Below are 22,394 nucleotides of genomic sequence, written 5' to 3'. Positions count from 1 at the left end.
ACCCACTTTATATCCTCCCGGGTCGGGGCCGGCTCCGCCCTCGGCCCTGCCCTACTTCTCGAGCGTTCTAGCTCACTCTCCATCAACCTCGAGAGCTCTCCCTGGACACATGATCACCCCCTAGCCCTCCCATCTGGGGCCTTCTCTGTGCATAGTCCGGATCACGTGTCTATGGGGTCAACCGAAGTGCCATGGCCCGGGGCAACCCTGTCCCTGGGCTGACACTCTCCCGCTCCCCCTTGTAGGAGCCCGCACTACACGCCATGCGTGGTGCCCGCGCTATCCCAGCGCTCACCAAGCCCCGCTAGGGCTGGTACTACACCCATCTACGGGGTGTAGGCGATGACGGTGCATCGCACGCCGTGCTGTGCGAGAGCCAGTCTCACACAGCAACCCACACAGTGACGTAGGAACATCGCACGCCACGGCCCTCCCGGGCCCGCACCATGTCACTACATCTACACACGCAATAGACGGAAGGATACTTTGTAATAACTTTTTGAGAAGAAGCGTTCACCGCGGCCGTGCGCACCTCATCTCACACACTGTGCCCCAGATGCGACGACTCCCGGACGACAGCCAGCTGACGCGTTGCTCGTAGGTCCTCACGGCCTGGCCCAGCCGCTTCTGTGATGAGAGAGAGAGAGAGAGGCGTGTGCACACAAGAGCATTTGTGGTCCAAAGCGGGCCAGGGCTCCCATCAGCCCAAATACGTCTCCCATCAGTCTCCGTGTTACAAAACTCTGGTGGTGTTTTACGCGCGCACGCGTGTGTGTGTGTATGTGTGGTAAGCGACTAAATTGTCTGCTCACGATTGACTTCGGTGTTTTGGGTAATGGGTAAGAGGGCGATGGGTCATCAGTTACTTTAGGGCTGCCGAGATGTGTGGGTTCTGCTTTAATGGGCCGAGGCTGCACCTGTGAGATTTGTATCATGCAGATCATCGATTATCTGAAGAGGGGGAGGGGGGGTGCTGGATTTTCAAAAACGCCAGATAATCACTCCTCATCATTATTTAAAATAACTTATTTTTGCACATTCTTGGATGACATGTTTTTAGGTGTTGTTGTATGTTTTTTGTGTTTTAAATTAGTTTACTACGTGAAATTCGCATTAACTAGATAATGAACTAGATAGTGAACTAGAGCATTAACTAGATAATGAACTAGATCATTAACTCGATAATGAACTAGATCATTAACTAGATCGTGAACTAGATCAGAGGTCGGTCACCTACGCCTCGGGAGCCGCATGCGGCTCTTTGGCTGCCCCCTTGCGGGCAGCCATATATATTTTAAAAAATCTTAAACACAATTGTACGTAAAGATAACTGATTAAATATGGCAGGGAATGGGGTCACAGTGGAATGTCTTGGTCACGACAAAATGTGCAACAGCCAAACTGTGTCGTTCAAAAATAACTAAGGGAGGACAAGAACTAAATAGACAACAGTTTATTCCATCACCTATTTTGTTTTTTTAAGTCAGAATGTGTGTTGTCATCTGCTGTATACCTGCTGTGTCTGATGTGTACAAGTAGCTCTGCGTGGTGTGATGCGTGGTGTGCTGCGTGGTGTGATACGGCTCTCATAACTTTTGGTCAAAGACAAAAACAAAAAAATGGCTCTGGAAGTTTGCCGACCCCTGAACTCAGATCAACAACTGCAGCAACTTGGAAAAAAAGGCGAAGACCGCGGCCAGAAGAACGAGACGAAGTACGTCGTACGGGTTGCGCGCACAAGTGAAGAGGTCAACAGGGTGCGAGAGATTGTCAACGGATTCCAAAGGTTCCATGGTATCGGTGAACTGCAAGGCGGCGTGTAGAAATCAGCCGTTATTTGTCGTACTTGGTAGTTGTGGAGCGTCGGGAGATCCACGTGCATGTTTTTCACCGTTCCATTGTGCCATTCGAACTGCGTCATTGCTTTCTGAAATGCACAAACGCGTTCCAGTGAACACGCACACACACACGACCGTGCGCACGCTGTCACGCAAAGGGGGCATTCCTGCCATCCTCCCATCACAACAAGTCACGGAGAAACGAGCCATCGCCAAAACGAGGACACGGACGCCCTGCTTGGTCGGCCGTATGGAGGCGTCCATCAATTTGACAGGCACGATCGCATCTCTATTCAATAATGAGTGTGCTTCTCACTTCAACATCTAGTATTGCTTTTATTGCATGCATGTACGTCTGTTGAACGTCTTTCGCACCATACATAGCCAACTGCGCTAATCGGAGGTGTGGGGGAAGGAAAGCAATACTAAACACAAAATGGTGTTTTGAAAGTAATTTGTTTTGTCAATGTAGATGATTTAAAAGTGCGTAGCTCCCATTGGCTTCCTAATATCGGTAGGAAGAGTATTCCAGACGGCCGCAGAAGAGCATCTGAAAGCACCACACGTCTTGTCTGTGAAGTTTGTTTGCTCCACTGTCTCAAATGGAACATCACATTATCACTTGCATATTAATTTCATATGTTGTAAATAATAAACTAAAAACTAAACTATAAAATTTTTTACCAGGTAGAGACCACTGAGCTATGCTGCTCTTTATCAGATGCGACCTGGCTATCACAAGCCCAACGGAAGTGGCTTATCACGTCGAAATGTATAGCCGCCAAATAATCTCAAGCGCGTGATGTTGATTCTAAATGGGGAGGAAAAAACTGGAGGACCCGGAGAAAATCCACACGACCACGAGGAGAGAGACATGCAAAGTCTAAATATACAGTCGTCAGGGTCATCTCGCCACCGCGCCGCCCTCCTTTATCACACGCACTTTCGAGACACATATTTTGAGCAACGTCTGTTAATGCTGTACGGTATTCATAAAATCATATCTGTCAACCCCTTATAAGGGGCTATCAGTGTCTACCTTATTACAGACCAATTCAGACCTTATTGGTCACCCCGTGCCCTTATAAATCTAAAAGTTCATTATACAAAGTCCCATCACAAGGGAGAAACATTAATAGACAAAAAAATCTTGCCCGTATTGAAACTGCTGTATGCCGTATGGACCTAAAAACTAAATTTCCCTGTACAAGAATACGGGTAAACCGTATGGGTAGACACTTCTTTATAAAACTGCTGGAGCAGTGCATCTATTGAGACACACATCGCAAGTATGCCACGTCATCATAACTGTTGATAAACAGCCTCGGGCAGACACTTTAGTCTGAGTCAACCTAGGCGAACTCCGTGCCAGGCCAGATACCATACAGCAAATGCCACTGTCATGCATCGACAAGAATAGAACCAGGGTGGCTGCAGCAGTAGCAAAGTGGGATAACCATAACATCAGGTGACTAAAACATACATGCATATATTAGTTTCTAGAGATATATGTAAACACACATAAGCTCACATACACACGAAAAAACAACCCTAAGGCTTCATCTTCTTGGTTCTTTCGGTAAAGTCACGTAGAAGGGAAATAATAAAATAATAAATATTCTTTTTATTTTTATTACTTTATTATTTCCCTTCTACGTGACTTTACCGAAAGAACCAAGAAGATGAATCCCTGCAGTCACGAAAGCTTTAAATCGAAACCCTAAGGCTGTTAGTGAGTAGCACCTATGAAGACCGGCACGGCATACGAGGGGGTGGGTGGCCAGCACCATGCTCGGCCGCCTTTATTTCCCCAGTGGCAATGTTTAAACACCGCACCAGGTCCTCATTTTAGGCTGAGTCGACCTAGAGGAGGCCTAGGACCGGTTCAGATAATCGTCACCGGTGTTGGCCGTGAGCGCGAATCGAACTCGGATCGCCAGGTTCATAGCGCAGCGCGCTAACCACTACACTACCACTCCCCACACAGACACACACACAAGGACACATGCATCTAACAGATGCATCCAATTACTAGGTTTAATTTTCTAAAAATAACTGAGTAAATGATTGCAACTTCACGGTTTCGTGTAAACTGTTATTTTAGAGTGAGAAGTCTTTGGTCGTATGTTTAAGATTGGTGTGACTTGCTGGACATCTGTGAAAAAGAGCTTCATAGCTCATCAGATTCCTCCTCCAGTCGCAATAACGATTCTTGTTCAGGTGTGTGTGTGTACACAGAGTGTCTGAGAAGCGGCTAGGGTGAGGATCGCGTCGTAGTTGGTGTCGAGGGGGGAGATGGGGAGAGGGGCAGATGGGAGACGGGGAGATGGGAGATGGGTACAAAAGATGGCGGGGGAGGGGGAGACGGGGGGGAGGAAGACAAGAGATGGGGGGGGGGCGAGGGGGGGAGACAGGAGGGGAGACGGGGAGATGTGGGCAGGATGTGACGACTGGGAGACGAAGTGGGGGGGCGCTCACTGCGTGCACCGTGGCTGTGACACTCTTCTGCAGGATCGGCACGAACCCGTGCCGCGTGGAGAACGCGTTGGGCGCCAGCACCTGGTACAGGCCCAGCTTCTGCCCTGTGGGACAAGAGTCATGGCTTAGGGATTCTCTCCCATCGTCTCTTACCAAGCCCCCTGATAACCTTACTCTGCTTGAAGAAACGCGTTCCCGCTCTTATACGTTACAGCTCTGACAGTGCCGTAACGTATGCTGGCCGCTTGACTTCTTCAAATGTGATGAAAAACACATTACATGTACACAACACACGGTCTCATATTATATGGATAGCATACAACAGCTCAACACACAAACGGTGACATTGAATGTCGTTATATTTCAGACGTCGCCCATGCGGGGTTATGTAAATGTGTGCTGTTGCTGTCGCCAGAGAGTTTTGATGAGTTGGTTGTCAAGAAATTATTATCCGCTAGAGCTGGTTCGCGTCCTCATGCAAAGTGCGTAAATAGCACACATAACAAATCAAGGCGCAGTTAACACATTCCAAATCTTGTTAAGATCCATCGTATTCTGCATAGAGTTATCGTTCTTTGTTCTGTCGCCGTTAAAGCAACGATTAAAAGATAAAATCTGCATCAGTGTCCTATAAAAGTATTGAAGGAATTGCATGGGAGAGAAAATGAATCAGAACTCCTCACTCATCCGATATTAAAAATGAGCCAAACCCTCACAGGCCAGCCAACGGCATGATCGCGACGATTTTACATTTTAGCTTCTTACATGCAGGACGCTTGGCACGTCTGCATGCATCCAATCGATGGCTGCTACCACTGAAGACTGCCCAAACAGAATTCAATTCCGAGGCCAATCTGATTTTTATATCAAGATTTTTTTCAAAATAGCCCATGAATAAATCTTCACTGTGCAGTCGTGACTGTCGGATTATAGCAATTCGTTGTAAGGGCCAGATTCTGCCAAGTCGTCCAGTTACCGGCCAAATGCTATACGGCCACATTTATCACAGCTAATGAAATGGTGAGGAGTGATTCTTAAATTGGTATCAGTCCAAATTCAATAAAACGATGATTGGATGTGGTTGCTATTGCAACATCTCACAGTTTAACGATGTCAGAGATTTGTTGAGTCATGTTCTTTTGTTGCGGAATATTTCTGTGCAGCCCATGCGAGGAGTTGCAATCTGTACACAGGAGGCTGGTACTGTATGTTTGTAACAACTTGTAATTGGTTGGCATGCGTGTCGCGTGCTAAAAAACGCTATGCATTCATCACTAACACCCTGCCTTAATAGAAAGCAAGTATGTACCTAAAATAATAGGCCCTTCTTCATGGCACACAGAGAAGCCTGAGAATGGATAAAAAAAAACAATTATTCTGATAATCAGTTTTAAATTGGAATAAGAATAATTACCTAATAGTAGCTATTGGATAAAAGACAAACCCTTCAATAATCCAAAAAGTATTACCTTACTAAATCAAAGTAAGGTAATACACATTTGCTTTCACAGCGTCAAAGAGACATAAAGGTCAATTTCAAATTTGAAAAGAGGGTGGCGGCAGATGGCGGTGACTCTCCTCGTGGCTAGGAGGAGTTGACTACCTCGCCTGTTATGCAGAAGGTCGTGGGTTCGATCTCGTCCCTGACACCTGTTGTATATTTGGAGTTTGGGTGTCTCTCTCCCCGCGTAGATTTTTATCCGGGTCCTTGGGGTTTTTTCCTCCACATTTAGAATCAACGTCACGCGTTTAGAGTACTTGGCTGCTATACATTTCCACACTTCCTTGAGCTATCATTTGTGGCCAGGTCCACTTTTGAAAGTATAGCTCAGTGGGCCTTACCTGGTAAAAATATATAGTTTTGAGTGAATTTCCCAGGGCGGACGATGCTTTGGGGTCGCTCGACCCACAGAGTTCCACTGCTGCTGTGAGCATCACAAACGTGGAACCACGATTCGGGACGGAATCTTTTGATTATCCCACCTCTCTCGACGAGGTGGGACACCATTTCTGGATAAAACAACGACCGGGTCGTTTCTCTCTTAAGAATCTCAGAATGGGTCTTTGACACACACATAGATGTCTACTTTTAACAACGTACACTTCATGTAACGCACATTTTATATTTGTATTCGTGAGGATGGGAAGTCCTATGAAAATTATATTTTATTCCATTTATTTTTGTTATCACAGTTGCTTAGCACACGTGCAAAGGTCCAAAACGTCAAACAGCCAGTAATGAACAGCACTTTTGAAGTTGTAATAGATGAGGGTTAACTCGTTTCTCGAAGTGAGCAAAGTTATGGTAATTGGCAGAAACACGGAATCGGTACCTGATACTCCTCAAATAAAAGTGAGCAAGTCTGATGCCTACGTGTGATGTAGAGGCTTTTTATTCACGATGTAAACGATTATAAATGTTTCTAAATTAAAGTTATCGATATTTTGTAGATCTCTAAAATAAATCCGTTTGTGTGGAGGTGCTGGATGGATTGTTGCAGGATCGTGGGAGGTGGCATTAGCTCAGGGAGGCCTTCATTCAGCAGTGGACTGGTCATGACTGATGATGATAACGATAATGAAAATACTACATATTCTCTGCACACTGAGATAAACATAATGTACATGCATTGTATATGTTGATTAACTGTGAATAACCCAACCAATAATAGGTACTGCATTTTCTCAGATTAACATGATCCGTTCAAACTTATATGACCACATTAACCCCCCTCTGGTCTTCACACCTGATAGGCTCACAGTGATGACATCTCATTTACCCCCCACCTCTATTTAAGACCGAAACAGGAAGATGTCTCCACAATTCTGGCTGTCACCTGATGAAGCTGGTTGTTGTTGTAATCACCGGTGAAATGTCACGGTTACTCGAATTGTAAATGTTGTTGTGGGGTTTACTCTCCAACACACAACCGGTGTGGTGCTGAACTAGTAACTAATCCGCGCGTTTTGTTTACATGACAAACCTCACCGATTGGCTGTGTCGGGTGGCGGCGGGTTTAACGACACATTTATCACTTACGCGATCTAACCACGCCACATTTTGCAACTGCGCCACAAGATCATCCCGAAGGTAGGTTTCGCTTCGAGAGTCGCGAGAGTCACGCAGAGCCCCCACCCTGTTCCTCACCCTTGAGGCCGTGCCAGCTGAAGCCACTGAGCCGAGGTGCTGGGCAGGAAGGTGGCTGCCGGCGCCAGGACGAGGGGACTCTCGTGGCCGGGTGGCCGTGGCAGCGAGCGCGACGCTGGCAGCCGCTCCGCCTCCAGGGAAACCTGCAGCAAAGCGGTGCCCTCTCCACGCTCAAATCAACTCCGCGCAAAATCGATCCACGACAAAAAATAAAAAAGTATACACCGTCGTCGTGGCTCAAAGCCGTCGGTGCGTGTGGCGTAGCTTAGCGTGGGGTGGCAGCCAGGCAGGCGAGGAAGGTGCCTTTCCCACCACCCCCCCCAGTCCCACCGGTGGCCAAAGCTACGAGCTGAGGGGGGCCCTCCTTGACGACCACCACCGGTGAGATTTGTTCTCAACAACAGTGTCAAAGATTTAATTTACATTGGACGTTTTATTTGAATTTAATTATAGAGCTGTAACGTTAATATTGCAAAGAGGTACTACTACTGCTACGGAGCTGTAGCGGCTGTATTTTGCGAGAAACGGGAGTGCCCCCTGCGGCATTAAATATTCGAGACCGTCAACTTAATGACGATGAATTTGGGGCAAGAGGAGGCCGCGATGTATAATAGCCTCTAGGTGCGAAGTGACAAATGTACAGGCGCACCTCGCTTTATTGCGCTTCATCAGATCTCAAGATAAATGTCGCATCTCAAGATTCTCAACGTAGCAAGAGAATAAGATTGAATGAATAATCACGTACGTACATTTACAATCTGATTGGCTTATCATCATCTGTAACTCCCGCTTTTTGCATGTGAACTTAGCGAGTGAGTCGGCATAATTAAACTTTTATATTTATTTACGTGCATCGTTTAGTTAGGCATACTGTAGCTGCATTGCGTGTTGAATATAGTGTAGTTTAAACATGTTTTAAGGCTTTTATATGCATTCGTAGGTGAAAAAAAAGCATGTGACTTGCTTTACTGATATTTTCGGTTTATTGCGGTGCTCTGGTCCCTAAGGAGCAATTATACTGAGGTACGCCTGTATGTATGTTCAACTTCATTCACACCCTGCTGAGCTGATGTCGTTACGACTGCACCACTGCATTGATGTCACCACACGTCGCTACCAACACTCTCTACCCTCTGCCAGATCCCATGGCTGCTCAGCAGTCGGCACACAGCCTCCACAATATGCCCTGACAGCCTCCCATCATCTGGCCTGAGGTGTTCACGGAGACCACTCCAATGCCTGTCTCGCGTCCCACCAAACGCTACCGTACATACGTGTATATATGTTGAACTTCACCATACAAGTTTGTGAAAACGAGGGGGGGCATAGATGTATGGGAATAGTACAGTAGAACAATGGATTTTACTGTGATGCCCTCTGATGACAATGCTGTTCCACATCGGACCTACAGCACCCATGTGTGGTGGTCACCCAATCAAGCACGATCCAGCCTGAACCCTGCGAAGCTTCTGAGATCCTATGAGACTGGGTGCATTCTGGGTGATCTGGTCACAGTGAGAGTGCATCATTTTAAGGATCCTTCAGCAGGCGTTCTCAGACCTCGAAATAGTGGCACTCACCTGTTGCATGATGCTAACGATGGTCTCTCCCAGAATCCCTTGCCGCATCTCTCTAATCTTGCCCAGGATGTCCATCGCAGTCTGCGACTCCTGCACGAGCAACTTAATGTCTGTGCTGCTGTACATCGCCTCCTGTTGAAGCAGAATCGATGCGGCGCATGCACGCGGCAAACGCTGAGCGTTTCTCTCTTGCTCGCAAAAAACGAACATGGTGAGTGTTTTTTATTTGGTGAGACCGCATTTGGCAGTGGGGTTAGATCGCATAATTATAAATGTGTCGAGGTTTGTCAGGTCAACTAAACGTGGCCAATCTGTTACTAATTCAGCACTAACCAGTTGTATGTTGAAGAGTAAATCCCCTATAACATTGACAATTCGATTAACCGTGACGTTTCGCCAGTAATTACAACCAGCCTCATCAGGCGACAGCCAGAGTTGTGGATAAATCCTCCTCTTGTTTCGGTCTAAGATAGAGGGGGGATAAATGTGATGTCGTCGATGTGAGCCAATCAGGTGCAAAGAGCAGAGGGGGGGCGGGGGGGAGTTAATGTAGTTATATAAATTCTAATGGATCTCTATTATTAGTTGGGTTATTCATACTCGAATTGTAAATGTTGTAGTGGGTTTACTCTCCAACACACAACCCGTTTGTGCTGAACTAGTAACGAATTGGCATGTTTTGTTTAAGTGACAAACGTTACTTATTAGCTGTGTCGGGTGGTGGTGGATATAACGACATGTTCATATTTACGCGATCTAACCCAAAAAAAACTCTATTATTACTGATATTTATAGCAGTTGATGTGTCGGGTCGGGCAGTGGTCCTTCATCACTCGCTGTGGGTATTAGACTTGATGCCTTGCAGACTTGATGATGCCTTGTAATATTTGTTGTCTGTGGTCTCTGAACATCTTAACATGTCCTGTTTAATTTCCAAAAAGGGTAAAGCCTATAATTATTATTGTTTCACCGTTGTGATACTGGCAAAAAAGGTCCCATAGATATCCAGTTCTGTAAAAAAAATATTCAGAGCCTGCCTTTAACACCAAAACCAAACTTTTTGCAGCAAATAAAAAACCCTTATAAATAGACCAAGGCTTCATCATCTAGTCTATGGAACCCTTTTTTCCAGTATCAAGATGATGAAAAAAATAATAGGCTTTATCCTTTCCGGCTTCAATCCAGGAGGTGTGAAGATGTTCACACACCAAATAGGCACACCGATTTTGCAAGACATCAAATCCACATTGCGGCTGACTGTGGTGTAAGCCAATCAGTTTAAAGGACAACGCGTACATTAGCGATGCATGTTTGTTCACATTTTTTACGACTTGATGCCTTGCAATAGGTGTGTCTATTTGGTGATTGAACATCATAACACCTCCTGTATTATTGCTGGAAAGGATGAAGCTTATTATTTTTATTATTATAATCTTCATCTAGTGTCTGTATATAAGGATAACCAGGCTATCCTTGAAGGCACACCAAAATGATTCTCCCTGTATTCTATATTCTGTATTTATTTATTTTTTTTACACGTAAGAACGTGCAATGGTAAATGGACATGTTGGCGGTACACCGGTGCAGCATAACAACACACTGGTCCTCATAAAGCAGTCTTACGATGTCGCTGTTGCCCCCTGAGTGAGCTGCAGGACTCTCCGTCAGACGTTGCCAGATTGAGATTCAGCAGCCGTTTTTCCCATTCGAACGCGTGGCGGTGACACCACCACCACGAGTCGTAATCATTTGATGCCACGGTCCGCCCAAGAAATCATTCCGGAAATGAATCAAGGAATGACCATCAACCCAAGTCGAGGGCACGAGGAGTCAAATCTTTTGCCTTTGGAGCATGGAGCCAGCCAATCGTCATCAGGGCTGGGTGCTGCTATATGGCAAAAGGTCGTGTGAAGCTTCATGTTACAGCCGGTCATGTAAACATTCGTCTTGCCACCGCTTCGGCATCACGAGAACCGATGTTGACACAGTAGGGGGTTGTGAATCGCGGGAAAATTAATATGTATTGCAACAACAACAAAAAGGTATTCCACGCACCACTGCCGGTGTACCACCAAATGAGTTCAAATGGAACTTTGACGTTTTGGAATTTACCAATGGATTTTTTGTGTTGGGACCGGTGAGCACAAGAGCTGTTTGTGAGCAGAGCCCGAGTGCTGGGGAACGCAGCAGTGTAAGGCGATCATAAGCCACTTTGTTGAGCTACTATCGTTTGTGGCCAGGTTGCTTCTGAAAAATAAGTTGATAACTCAGCAGGCTTTGCCTCCAGGATGAGAGATGGCTTAGTTGTATTTGTATGTGTTGGGTGATTTGTTTACATTTCTTGTACTCTGCACTATTGTAATGTTTATAAATAGTTTGTTGTAACGTTCTGACCCTGTGCCCCTACTGGACATCTGTGAAAAAAGAATTATAGCTCATGGGATTCCTCCAGCATGAATAAATGTTTTTATTCTGATCACCTGACTGCCAGAGCTGTAACAGTGGTACCGGCCTCCCGTCATCTTGGCCAACCGTCCCAGCAGCGTCTGCAAGCAAATCATCGCGAGTGTTAGGTTTGAAAAAACGCGAGACGTAACTCGGTCCGCTCTTGACGCTTAAAAATCACGCCACCCCTTCTGGATCGCAGCAGCGGCCTCACTCTACGCCACAAACACAGAGGAATGCGAGAGGTGGAAGCGAGAGTCTGTACTGCGACTGACATCAAAGAGAATCATCTAATGCAGGACACTTCGACCGTCGAACTTCCCAGCTTCAACCTTCCACGCCGCCAATGGTCGACCATCGACAGAATCGGGACCGGGCACGTGGCGGATGCGACCAGCCGATGCACAAATGGCACCGTCAAAGATTTGGCGGCCTGCAAGCGGTGCGGCCACGAATCTCAAACCATCGACCACCATCGTAAACACTCCGCCGCTGCTGCTAGCTTCACTCCTTTAAAGGAGGAATGGGCGAGATCCACTCTTGCATCTGAACAGGAAACTGAGTGGATAGCAACATCTACAATTACATCTATTAATCTGCCGCTATTAATCCATACGAAAGAAGAAGAGTTTAAATTGATAGTGGCGACGATGCAAATACCGGTTTATGAATTATTAATTGCACTTCATCTAATCCGTGTGTCTCTCCATGTTAGGAAATGTATCTGTGTCGTAATTATCTAACCTTATAAAGATTTATATATAGCACCTAATTCCGAGGTGCTTTACAAGGCGCTGTAGAACGATTATAAAATTTTACGTAAGATGATCGTGGTTGAAATAAATATAGGGGTTATTAAAAGTCGGGGTGTAGTTATGGTGACGGGAGAACAGGTGGGAGTGGTTAAGGGAGGGTTGGGGTAGTAATAGGGGTAGTGATAGGGGTTAGGGTAGTGATAGGGTTTGTGGTAGTGATAGGGGTAGTGATAGGCTGTTGGGGTAGTGATAGGGGTTGGGGTAGTGATAGGGGTTGGGGTAGTGATAGGGGTTGGGGTAGTGATAGGGGTAGTGATGGAGGCTGGGTAAGTGAGAGGGGTTGGGGTAGTGATAGGCGTTGGGGTAGTGATAGGGGTTGTGGTAGTGATAGGGGTTGGGGTAGTAATAGGAGTTGGGGCAGTGATAGGGGTTGGGGTAGTGATAGGGGTTGGGGTAGTGATAGGGGTAGTGATAGGGGTTGGGGTAGTAATAGGGGTAGTGATAGGGGTCGGGGTAGTAATAGGAGTTGGGGTAGTGATAGGGGTAGTGACAGAGGTTAGGGTAGTGATAGGGGTTGAGGTAGTGATAGGGGTTGGGGTAGTGATAGGGGTTGGGGTAGTGATAGGGGTTGGGGTAGTGATAGGGGTTGGGGTAGTGATAGGAGTAGGGGCAGGCCTGGTCATAGCTGGGGGGCAGGGAGTAGCAGTAGCAGCAGGATGATGATGCTGGGCTAGGGTAAAAGCGATGGGGGTTGTTTAAATGGAGAAACGGAAGCAGGTTAGCTAACACTGCGTCTTTTTGGAAGCAACTGGTGTTTGACACCAGTAGCCATCAGTGTGTGACAAGACCATGCGATAATTCCTTGAGGCTACGGCATGGAAGAGTGACCGGGCGAGCGGGCGAGCGACTGAGCGTGCAAGTGACTGAGCGACTGAGTGGACAAACGTGCGAGCGAGCGAGCATGCGGCACCTGAGCGTCGTGGCTGCTGCAGTCGAAGGCCACCGTGTGAAAGGGCAGACTCCTGCCCAGCAGACTCTCCTCCACGTAGCAACACACCAGCTCGGGACTCTGGTCAGGGCTGCCAAAATAAGTAATATTTAAAAAAACCTTTTTAAAAACATGCTTTAATTAAATGTACCGTACTAGTAATGGAAGAACTCCACGACTCCAGGAAGTGGCCACGAAGCTTGCCATAACATAAGGGACCATGGTGATTTACAGCCCAGTTGAGCGTGGACAATTAGACCCAAGCCTAAACATAACAAAATATAAATTTTTTTTATTTTTAATGATAGAATATAGTATTGTCATCAGTATGACATAAGTATACCAAGTTTGCAGTCGATACCACATTGGGAAGTGGGTAAAAATGGAGTTGCCAGATTTGAGGATACAATTGACAAAGCGAAGAAAAAGCGTGTAATAAGCCGTTCAGTAGCCGTGGCAAAAAGCGAGAGTGAGAAATAGTTTTGTGACGCTGCTGCTGCTGCGCTGCATTCGCGTTGGCAGTGGTGCACAAGCACAATCAACACAAAAACAAACCAACACGTCCGTCAAAAAACACTGCGGCCTTAAATAGAAATATATATAGTCGGTGACGTTTTAAGCAGGAGGTCCTTAATCACAAATATGTTGAGGTGCAAATGACGACGCAGAGGCAGGTCTTCAGGTAAGGGCTTGCACCGGTTATTTATTAAGGGTTTAGATCACTTCCCCAAGGGTAGGGGTCCTATACTGGGTCCTTCACACGACCCTTCACTCGATCTGTTCTTAGCTCGGCTCGCTCCAGAGCTCTCTCCCTCAAGTCGGATCGGGGGTTCAGCCAACACCGACCGACCGAGGAGAGCAGCACCTGCTATGACGACTGCCGGCTTCTCTCCGGACTCCTTGAGCTCTATCCCTGCCTGGCTCTTCGACCGTTCTCTATTCCGGGCTCCCGCAGTGACCCCGCTTTCGTCACGGGGGTCCCCCTTAGGTACCTAGAGGAGACATGACGTCATCGCCCTGCCCAGCGCACATGACGTCACGTCCAAAGACGTCATCGCACTGGACAGCGCGCATGACGTCCCGTCCCCAAATTACTCCTCTACACATAAAACTAATTAAATTAGAAATTAAATATTTGTAAGCTGTGAGGAAGGGCCGTAGCCCGAAATGTCACCTATTATATATTTTATTTTTCCTTTTAAAGGCCACAGTGTTATTGACAACATGTATTGAGCTTCAAGCAACAGTTACAAAAATCAGTCTATATCGCTCATGCATCAAATTTGCAATATCAACCCTATTCTTGGATTTTTCGGTAAAGTCACGTTGAAAGGCCGGCAGGGTTACAACAGAGTGTGGGTGGCCAGCACCACACCCGGCCGCCTTTGTCTCCATAGTGGCGATACTTATACACACAGCACCGAGTACTCATTTGAGGCTGAGTTAACCTTGGGAAGGTCCAGGACCGGCTAAGATAATCGTCACTGGTGTTGGCCGTGAGCGGGAATTGAACCCGGGTCACCAGGTTTGTCATGCAGTGCGGTAACCACTATCTACCGTTCCCCACGAGGAAATCAAATATACACACACACACGAGTTGAGGAAGTGGGCCGAGTACAGTTAAACCACTCTCCCTGCGCGGGTTTTGGATTCGCGAGTTTCACATACAGGGACTCCTCCTTACGAACATTTGACTTACGAACTTTCAGAGATACAAACCTGTCCCATATGTCCAGTTGCCTGTTCGGACCGAGAGTCGTAAGTTCAACTGCCGCGCAATAGGTGGCGGTGGTTGTTCGGTGTCAAGCACCGGCTTGGTTTGAGTCTTAGGACCCAAACACTGAAATGTTTGCTAAGGTGTCGGCAGCTGTTCACAATGCTATTTCCTGTTACAAGTTGATTTGTGAAGAGAAGAAGAAGAGAGCAACTATTGCAGATATCTCATGGTAGGGTTTTCAGAGTACAGAGGAAACACAAGCACTAAGGAAAATTAATATTCTTTGGTTCTTTCGGTTAAGTCACGTCTAAAGATAAAATAATAAATTAAAATAAAAGCATATTACGACGTTTCGATTGCAACACAATGTGTTGCAATCGAAACGTCGTAACTCGCGTAACAAGAAGGGACATTTTTCAACGGTTTTACTTAACTTGGTTCCTCTGTTTGCCGTGGTCAAATCTTGTAATCAAAATTTCATCCACTTCCCGTTGTCCAATCAATTCCACATTTTGCATACGTACTCAGATCCGGTGACAATGCATGCCTATATCAAAATTAATCAATTAATTCGCTACTTTAAAGCAATTTACATTTTGTATGGGCGCCTTATTATTTATATATATATGTGTAGGTTAAAAACGCCGCGGTCCTTAAACTGTGGAATCGGCTTGCACAAAAGGCAGGCGCCGCGTGTCTCAGGCTTTATTGACGTACTTCTCGACCTGAGTTAAACAAACCGTTGAATAAAACCGTTGCTTTTAAAACACTTTTTAAAAGGAGTTTATTTTTGATCGAATTCTATTTGAGACGGTGGCGAGTCCTTCGTGAATAGATAATAACGTCACGAAGCAGCAGCGGTCCGTAACGAGCCGGCATGTGGCTCCGGAGACGCAGATTGCTGACCCCTGCTCATGGTGAACTGGACTTCCATGGTGAAGTGGACTCCCATGGTGAACTGGATTTCTATGGTGAACTGGACTTATATGGTGAACTGGACTTCCATGGTGAACTGTACTTCCATGGTAAACTGGACTCCCATGGTAAACTGGACTTCCATGGTGAACTGGACTCCTATGGTGAACTGGACTCCTATGGGAAACTGGACTTCCATGGTAAACTGGACTCCCAGGGTGAACTGAACTTCCATGGTGAACTGGACTCCCATGGTGAACTGGACTCCTATGGGAAACTGGACTTCCATGGTAAACTGGACTCCCATGGTGAACTGGACTTCCATGGTGAACTGGACTTCCATGGTGAACTGGACTCCCATGGTGAATTGGACTTCCATGGTGAATTGGACTCCCATGGTGAACTGGACTCTCATGGTGAATTGGACTTCCATGGTGAACTGGACTCCCATGGTGAACTGGACTCCCATGGTGAACTGGACTCCCATGGTGAACTGGACTCCCATGGTGAACTGGACTCCTATGGGAAACTGGACTTCCATGGTAAACTGGACTCCCATGGTGAACTGGACTTCCATGGTGAACTGGGCTCCCATGGTGAATTGGACTTCCATGGTGAATTGGACTTCCATGGTGAACTGGACTCCCATGGTGAACTGGACTCCCATGGTGAACTGGACTCCTATGGGAAACTGGACTTCCATGGTAAACTGGGCTCCCATGGTGAACTGGACTTCCATGGTGAACTGGACTTCCATGGTGAACTAGACTCCCATGGTGAATTGGACTTCCATGGTGAATTGGACTTCCATGGTTCGGGGTCGGAAACCAAAAGAAGAAGGAGAGCCTATTTTATTTCAAGAGCCGCACTGCAGTCCCTCAAGAGCCAACGCGTGCGGCTCCGGAGCCCCGCAGGTCGCCGTCCCCACATTAACAACTCACTTTAAGCGGTAAAATGTAAAACGGATTCCTCACATATTCACCTGTCACCCGAGCAGCGGCTCCTTCCTCACACAAATCACTCAGCTGCCCCCCCCACCCCCTCCGCCCCTCACAAACTCCATACTCTCTGTAAATCACTCAGACCTTGTCCCTATCCTGCAAATGTTTTGGACCCCATTCAACTTATGGGTTATTGCAGTCTCCCTATTGTGAATCACTTGGGCCTCCCTGCTTCATCGCGAGAGTGCAAGCCACCGATCATCCCCACCTCCCCCCCCCCCCCCCCCCATGAATGAATGAAGCAATTCGCTCTGTCGCCTTAATAATGAATATAAATAATTCCTCATCCTCCATCCTCCTCCCTCATGGCATCGTTACCTTCTGATGGTGGATGTGGCGCGTCTCGCAGAACAACACACACGCTGTTAGCTCACTCGTGTACACCCTCCACCCCCTGTGTTTCTGAAGAATAATGTTGCCCGTGCGCAGATGCCATATTTTCCACGGATAAGTGGCCCTTCCCTCTATGAGCCCCGTAAGAAGCGCTGGCATGTAACAGTGCAAAACTTGGCTCCGTGAAAATTTTGAGAGAGGAAATGTTCATGTTTTCCTCATGCAGCAATTTCAATTTTTTTACTTACTACACATTAAGCTGCTTTGGCAATCAGTTTCGCAGCATTTACGTCAATCAGTCAGTCGGTCGGTCGGTCAGTCGGTCATTCAGTTGGTCGCTCGCTCGGTCGTGGCAGAAGGGTTTTTATTGCGTAGGTGATTTTTATCCTGACAAGACAATTTGTAAAAATCCGCAGTTTTCCAAATTAATTGTTGCTTTTCATCGTGATGTGTCGTTTTTTTTAAAGCACTCCAGTGCACTCTCCTCCGTCTCTTTAATGTGATAATGCAAGGCAACAAACACTCGAATGTGCCGACAAAAATAAAAATAAAACATTGGCATCTATCACCTGCATGACATTAAGAGCAGACACGTTGACATTTAGCAGAGAAAATTAAGAAAGAAAATAAGTTTTTAAAAAGTAATAAAATAATTGTGGAGGTGCATGAATTGGAATTAGACTGAGATACAGGACAAGAAACAAATGAGAGAACATACACCCACACGTTAAAGATAAGATGTTGACTGTGAAGGAAAGCAAATGGACTTGAATGGGATGACCGGTGGTCCAGACTGCCTTGAAACAGTGGTTCACTGCACACAAACTAGCCCTTAATCCGAAAAATTCAGTGGCCATCATGTTAGGTACCAAGCAACGTCTCAACTCATCAGCACTCCCAACACACATACACATCTTCGGTCACAGCATCAGATTCACCGCTCACTTCAGCTTCCTCGGTGGCATCCTAGATTAAACTTTATCCTTCGACCGTGAAACCAACCATATCATCAGTTTATGTAACTTTCACCTCAAGGCTCTCAGACACCTACGTCCTCTCATCTCTACTGAAATTGCCAACACATTGGCATGTTGCATAGTTGGGTCTCGCCTTGACTATTACAACTCCGTCCTAGTCCGGACCTCCACTGGCAACCTAAAAAAACTTCAAAGACTACAAAACAACCTACCACACGTCATTGGCCACACTCATCCCCGTCTCGACTCACTTGCCTGTCTCCGTGCCCTCAACTGGCTACCCATCGCCAGTAGGTTCATATACAAGATCGCCTGCCTCTGCCACGTTGCCTTTACATCTGCCTGCCCGCCGTACCTTTCTTCATTATTGACAACTTGCAGCTCAGTACACGGCAGATGCCTGGCAACGCGACTCACGACCTCCTCTTGATACCAAGATCCAGGATGGTCATGTCTATGCGCCGCTTCTCGGTGGCAGCCCCAACAGTCTGGAAAGCTATCCCTCTGCACATTCGCAGCATCACCTCAATCACCTCCTTCAAGAGAGACTTAAAAACTTACCTCTATAACCATGCTTTCGAGCGACTCTGAGCTTGGCTCCGCGCCTCTGAGTTGCGGCCGTTACATCCGCAAATTTGCGCGCGTTATAAATTGCATTATTATTAAACCCATCACACGTGGCTGATGCTGAAGTGGGCACTGGCTAATTATTATGGATAAACATGCTGCCCATCATACGGTACACTTCCACAAGGGGTGTAAAGTGAGCATGAACTTTGCGAGGGTCTATGGCAGCGTTTGTTGCAAGGCCACCGCGGGGCCACTGGCAAGGTCCCTGAGTGGCCTTTAGTGCCAGCCCCTGACACGCGGCCTCCCGACAATACGGAAGTGTGAAAATCCCCCCCCATCACCACGTCGTCCTGCTGTCACCAATGGTTTCGAATGTGTAGCGGCCAACAAACTGATGCTGTCTTATCAGCAAAAGTAGCCCCCTCTGAAAATTAGTGAAGAACACCGCTCTACGATCTCATGGCCGAGAGACGGTCGTTTCCCTTCTGTGTGCGAGGTGCACACGAGAAGGCTTTAGTGATGCTTGAGCAGGGCCCTGATAGAAACACTAATGGTGTACATGTATCCAATGGTGTCTGTGTCTGATAGGGGCGCCGTGGTGGCGAGATGTTAACTACCTCACCCAGTATGCAGTAGGTCATGAGATCGATCCCGACCCCGTGTCTCTCTCCGCATGGTCGTGTGGATTTTTCTCCGGATCCACCGGTTTTTCCCTCCACATTTATAATGAACATGCGATTCGAGTTTTTCGTTGCTATAAATTTCCACACGATGATGATAAGCCACTTCATTGAGCTATTGTATGCGATAGCCAGGTCGCTTCTGTAAAAGAGCTATATCTCTCAGTGGGCCGTACCTGGTGAAATAAAAATAGTAAAATAGTTCTTAAATCCCCTCCTCCTCTCTCTGTCCACTCAGCAGTATTTGTTTTAGTTCTACTCCAGGCAAGGGTAACGGTCAGGGGTAGGGAATGCTGTTGGACCGCTAGGGAGGGTAGGTCACAATTCTAACTCCAGGTAAGGGTTAGGGTCAGGGATTGCTGGTGGACCTCTATATTGGGAAGATCACGTTTCTACTCCAGGTAAGGGTCAGGGTTAGAAGTCAGGGAATGCCGGTGAACCACTAGGGAGGGATTGTCACGGATATACTCCAGGTAAGGGTCAGGGTTAGAGGTCAGAGAATGCCGGTGAACCACTAGGGAGGGATTGTCACGAATATACTCCAGGTAAGCGTCAGGGTTAGAGGTCAGGGAATGCCGGTGAACAGCTAGGGAGGGAACGTCACGGTTCTACTGCGGGCAAACGTTAGGGTCAGGGAATACTGTTGGATTGCTCGAGAGAGAAGGCCACGGTCCCACTCCAAGTAAAAGGCTCAGGGTTAGGGGTTCACATCCAGCAGTATTAATGAGCACGCCGGTCGACTGTAAAGTGGTGTGCGTGATGGGGTAAAGCGTGGGCACGTCCGCCCCTTTCGAGACGTCTCTCGTCAGCGTGGAGGAGTCAGCCTCAGTACCCTGAAGCGGGGCACTCCAGAGCAATTGCAGGGGCTGCGCCTTTTCCCGTGTTTGCCTTCGTTCAGTCAGGCTGATATAAGAATCGTGATAATCAGAATCAGATGTATTTAATACTGGAGGAGGAACCCGATGACTATAAAGTTATTTTTTCAGAGATGTCCAGTAGAGGGCGCGGGTCAGAACATTACAACAACAAACAATACTGATATACAATACGAGTGCAAAGTATACGAAAGGTAAACAAATCACTTTAAAATATACAAATAAAACCAAACGAACTTTTATCTCACCAGGTAAAAGTCATTGAGGTATCAACTTATTTATCTTTCCACGGTGGCAAGATGTTAACTACCTCACCTGGGGTACAGGAGGTAAACTATAAACTACTTTTATTTTACCAGGTAAGACCCACTGAGCTACAAATATTTTTTTCAGAAATTACCTGGTCACAAATCATAGCCCAACGAAGTAGGCCTATCACTTGGGCATGCGAAGGTATATTCTAAGCCTGATAATTATCAGAGGGCATGCAAAGCATGGCAGGTTTTCTCCAGGAGCTTCTGAGCACCTATCACTGTAGCTACATTACAGAGTTGTACATTTAATACTCTGTATTTTACTTTCTCACTCTCCTCCTAATTTGATGGAGAATCGTGTGGCCTGGAGAAAATGCTAGCTCGTAAGGCAGTCAATCGTCCAATTCGACACGGCTGCCTTGCAATTCATGAACGACATTTTGCTGGCATAACATTCTTAAATCTCCACCATAAAACTCAAAACACAAAACCACTACAACGTGAGGACCCTACAAAAAAACTACGGACACACACAGGGGTCCACCTCATAACAGCGATAATGAATCTCCGTGGCCCGTTCACCCAATCTGTAAAAAAAAATCCGATCGATGTAAACTGAAAATCCACAGGGACGTTTCAAACCAAGATAAAATCGTCCCCTAGTCACCAGAAAACTAAACTACCAACATCGAAAACCCCCCGGGGGGCCAAGCACCCTTCAATCACGCCACCGCAGTCACCGTGACTCCGTCAGCTCCACAGGAGTGAAACCCCCATTCTCGATTTCCTCACCACGAGCCCAGGACGAGCAGCACGGAGGAGACGTCGGGAGCGCACAGCGCCCGTTTAACCGCGGCCAGCACGTTGTTTCCTCCGCTGCCCGCCAGCTCGCTCGCCCACTGCCGTGCCTCGTTCACACTGCAGGGCGTTCACACGCGGGGAGGAGGGCGCGTTGAGCGTGATCGTGAGACGAAGACAGACGCGTCGCGCAATCGCTGCCATGCACGAGGAGCTCGCCGCAGAATGACATCCGGGGCGTGAGGGATGATGGTCACGATGGAAGCTATATGCACGCATTCTTTGTTGGAAATGAACCCTTTCCCGTTTCCGGGACTATAAAAAAGAATACAAAGTATAGGAAAGGTTAAAAAATTACTTTTTTTAAATATACAAATAAAACTAAACAGAAATGTATCTCACTAGGTAAAGCCCACTGAGGTATTAACTTATATATCTTGCCATAATGGCAAGATGTTAGCTACCTCACCTGGTATATAGGAGGTAAACTATAAATTATTTTATATTACCAGGTAAGGCCCATTGAGCTATGTAACTGTTTTTCAGAAGTGACCTGGCTCTCACAAATTATACCCCAACAAAGTGCCTTATCACCATGTGGAAATTTATAGCGGCTAAATACTCTAAACGCGTGTCAATTCTAAATGTGTAGGGAAAATCCGGAGAAAAATCCACGCGATCATGGGGAGAACATACAAACTCCGCATATAAAGGCATCAGGGTCGGGATTGAACCCAAGCCACCGTGCCGCTGAGACGACCTGCAAATTGCAGGGTGGGTTTCCCATTCACCGTTAAATCTCTGGAACAAGCCAGCGGTTCGGCGTCAATTTTATTTAGAGGCGAATTGCCGTTGTTTTTAAACACGTTATTCACGACAGAGAACTGTAGCGACACAACCGCCGCACTCTACGATAGCCAGCGCCAAATTGTGCCACACGCCTTCCCGCATGGCTTTGTGGGAGCCTCGGTATCAATAGTTATGACATACGTAAGTCATCGGAATGGGAGAGGGGTTAACACTGCATTAAGAGACTCTGTCG

General features: G+C 46.8%; 1 protein-coding gene across 1 annotated transcript in view; it reads right to left on the bottom strand.

Annotated features, from left to right (window-relative positions):
• The window catches only part of LOC133353672 (von Willebrand factor A domain-containing protein 3A-like), a 135,894-nt gene that overhangs the window by 89,656 nt on the left and 23,844 nt on the right, over positions 1-22,394 (bottom strand). Inside the window, 9 exon segments of the mRNA XM_061570102.1 lie at positions 533-627; positions 1,847-1,927; positions 4,317-4,420; positions 7,465-7,477; positions 7,479-7,607; positions 9,045-9,176; positions 11,525-11,590; positions 13,215-13,323; positions 21,347-21,472. Of these exon segments, the coding sequence (XP_061426086.1) occupies positions 533-627; positions 1,847-1,927; positions 4,317-4,420; positions 7,465-7,477; positions 7,479-7,607; positions 9,045-9,176; positions 11,525-11,590; positions 13,215-13,323; positions 21,347-21,472 (855 nt within the window).

Source organism: Lethenteron reissneri, chromosome 44, assembly GCF_015708825.2.
Source record: "Lethenteron reissneri isolate LAM-NWPU_2019-01 chromosome 44, ASM1570882v1, whole genome shotgun sequence".
Classification (NCBI taxonomy): Eukaryota; Metazoa; Chordata; class Hyperoartia; order Petromyzontiformes; family Petromyzontidae; genus Lethenteron; species Lethenteron reissneri.
Note: the sequence above shows the minus strand (reverse complement) of the source record. Positions and strands in the feature narration are given on the sequence as shown.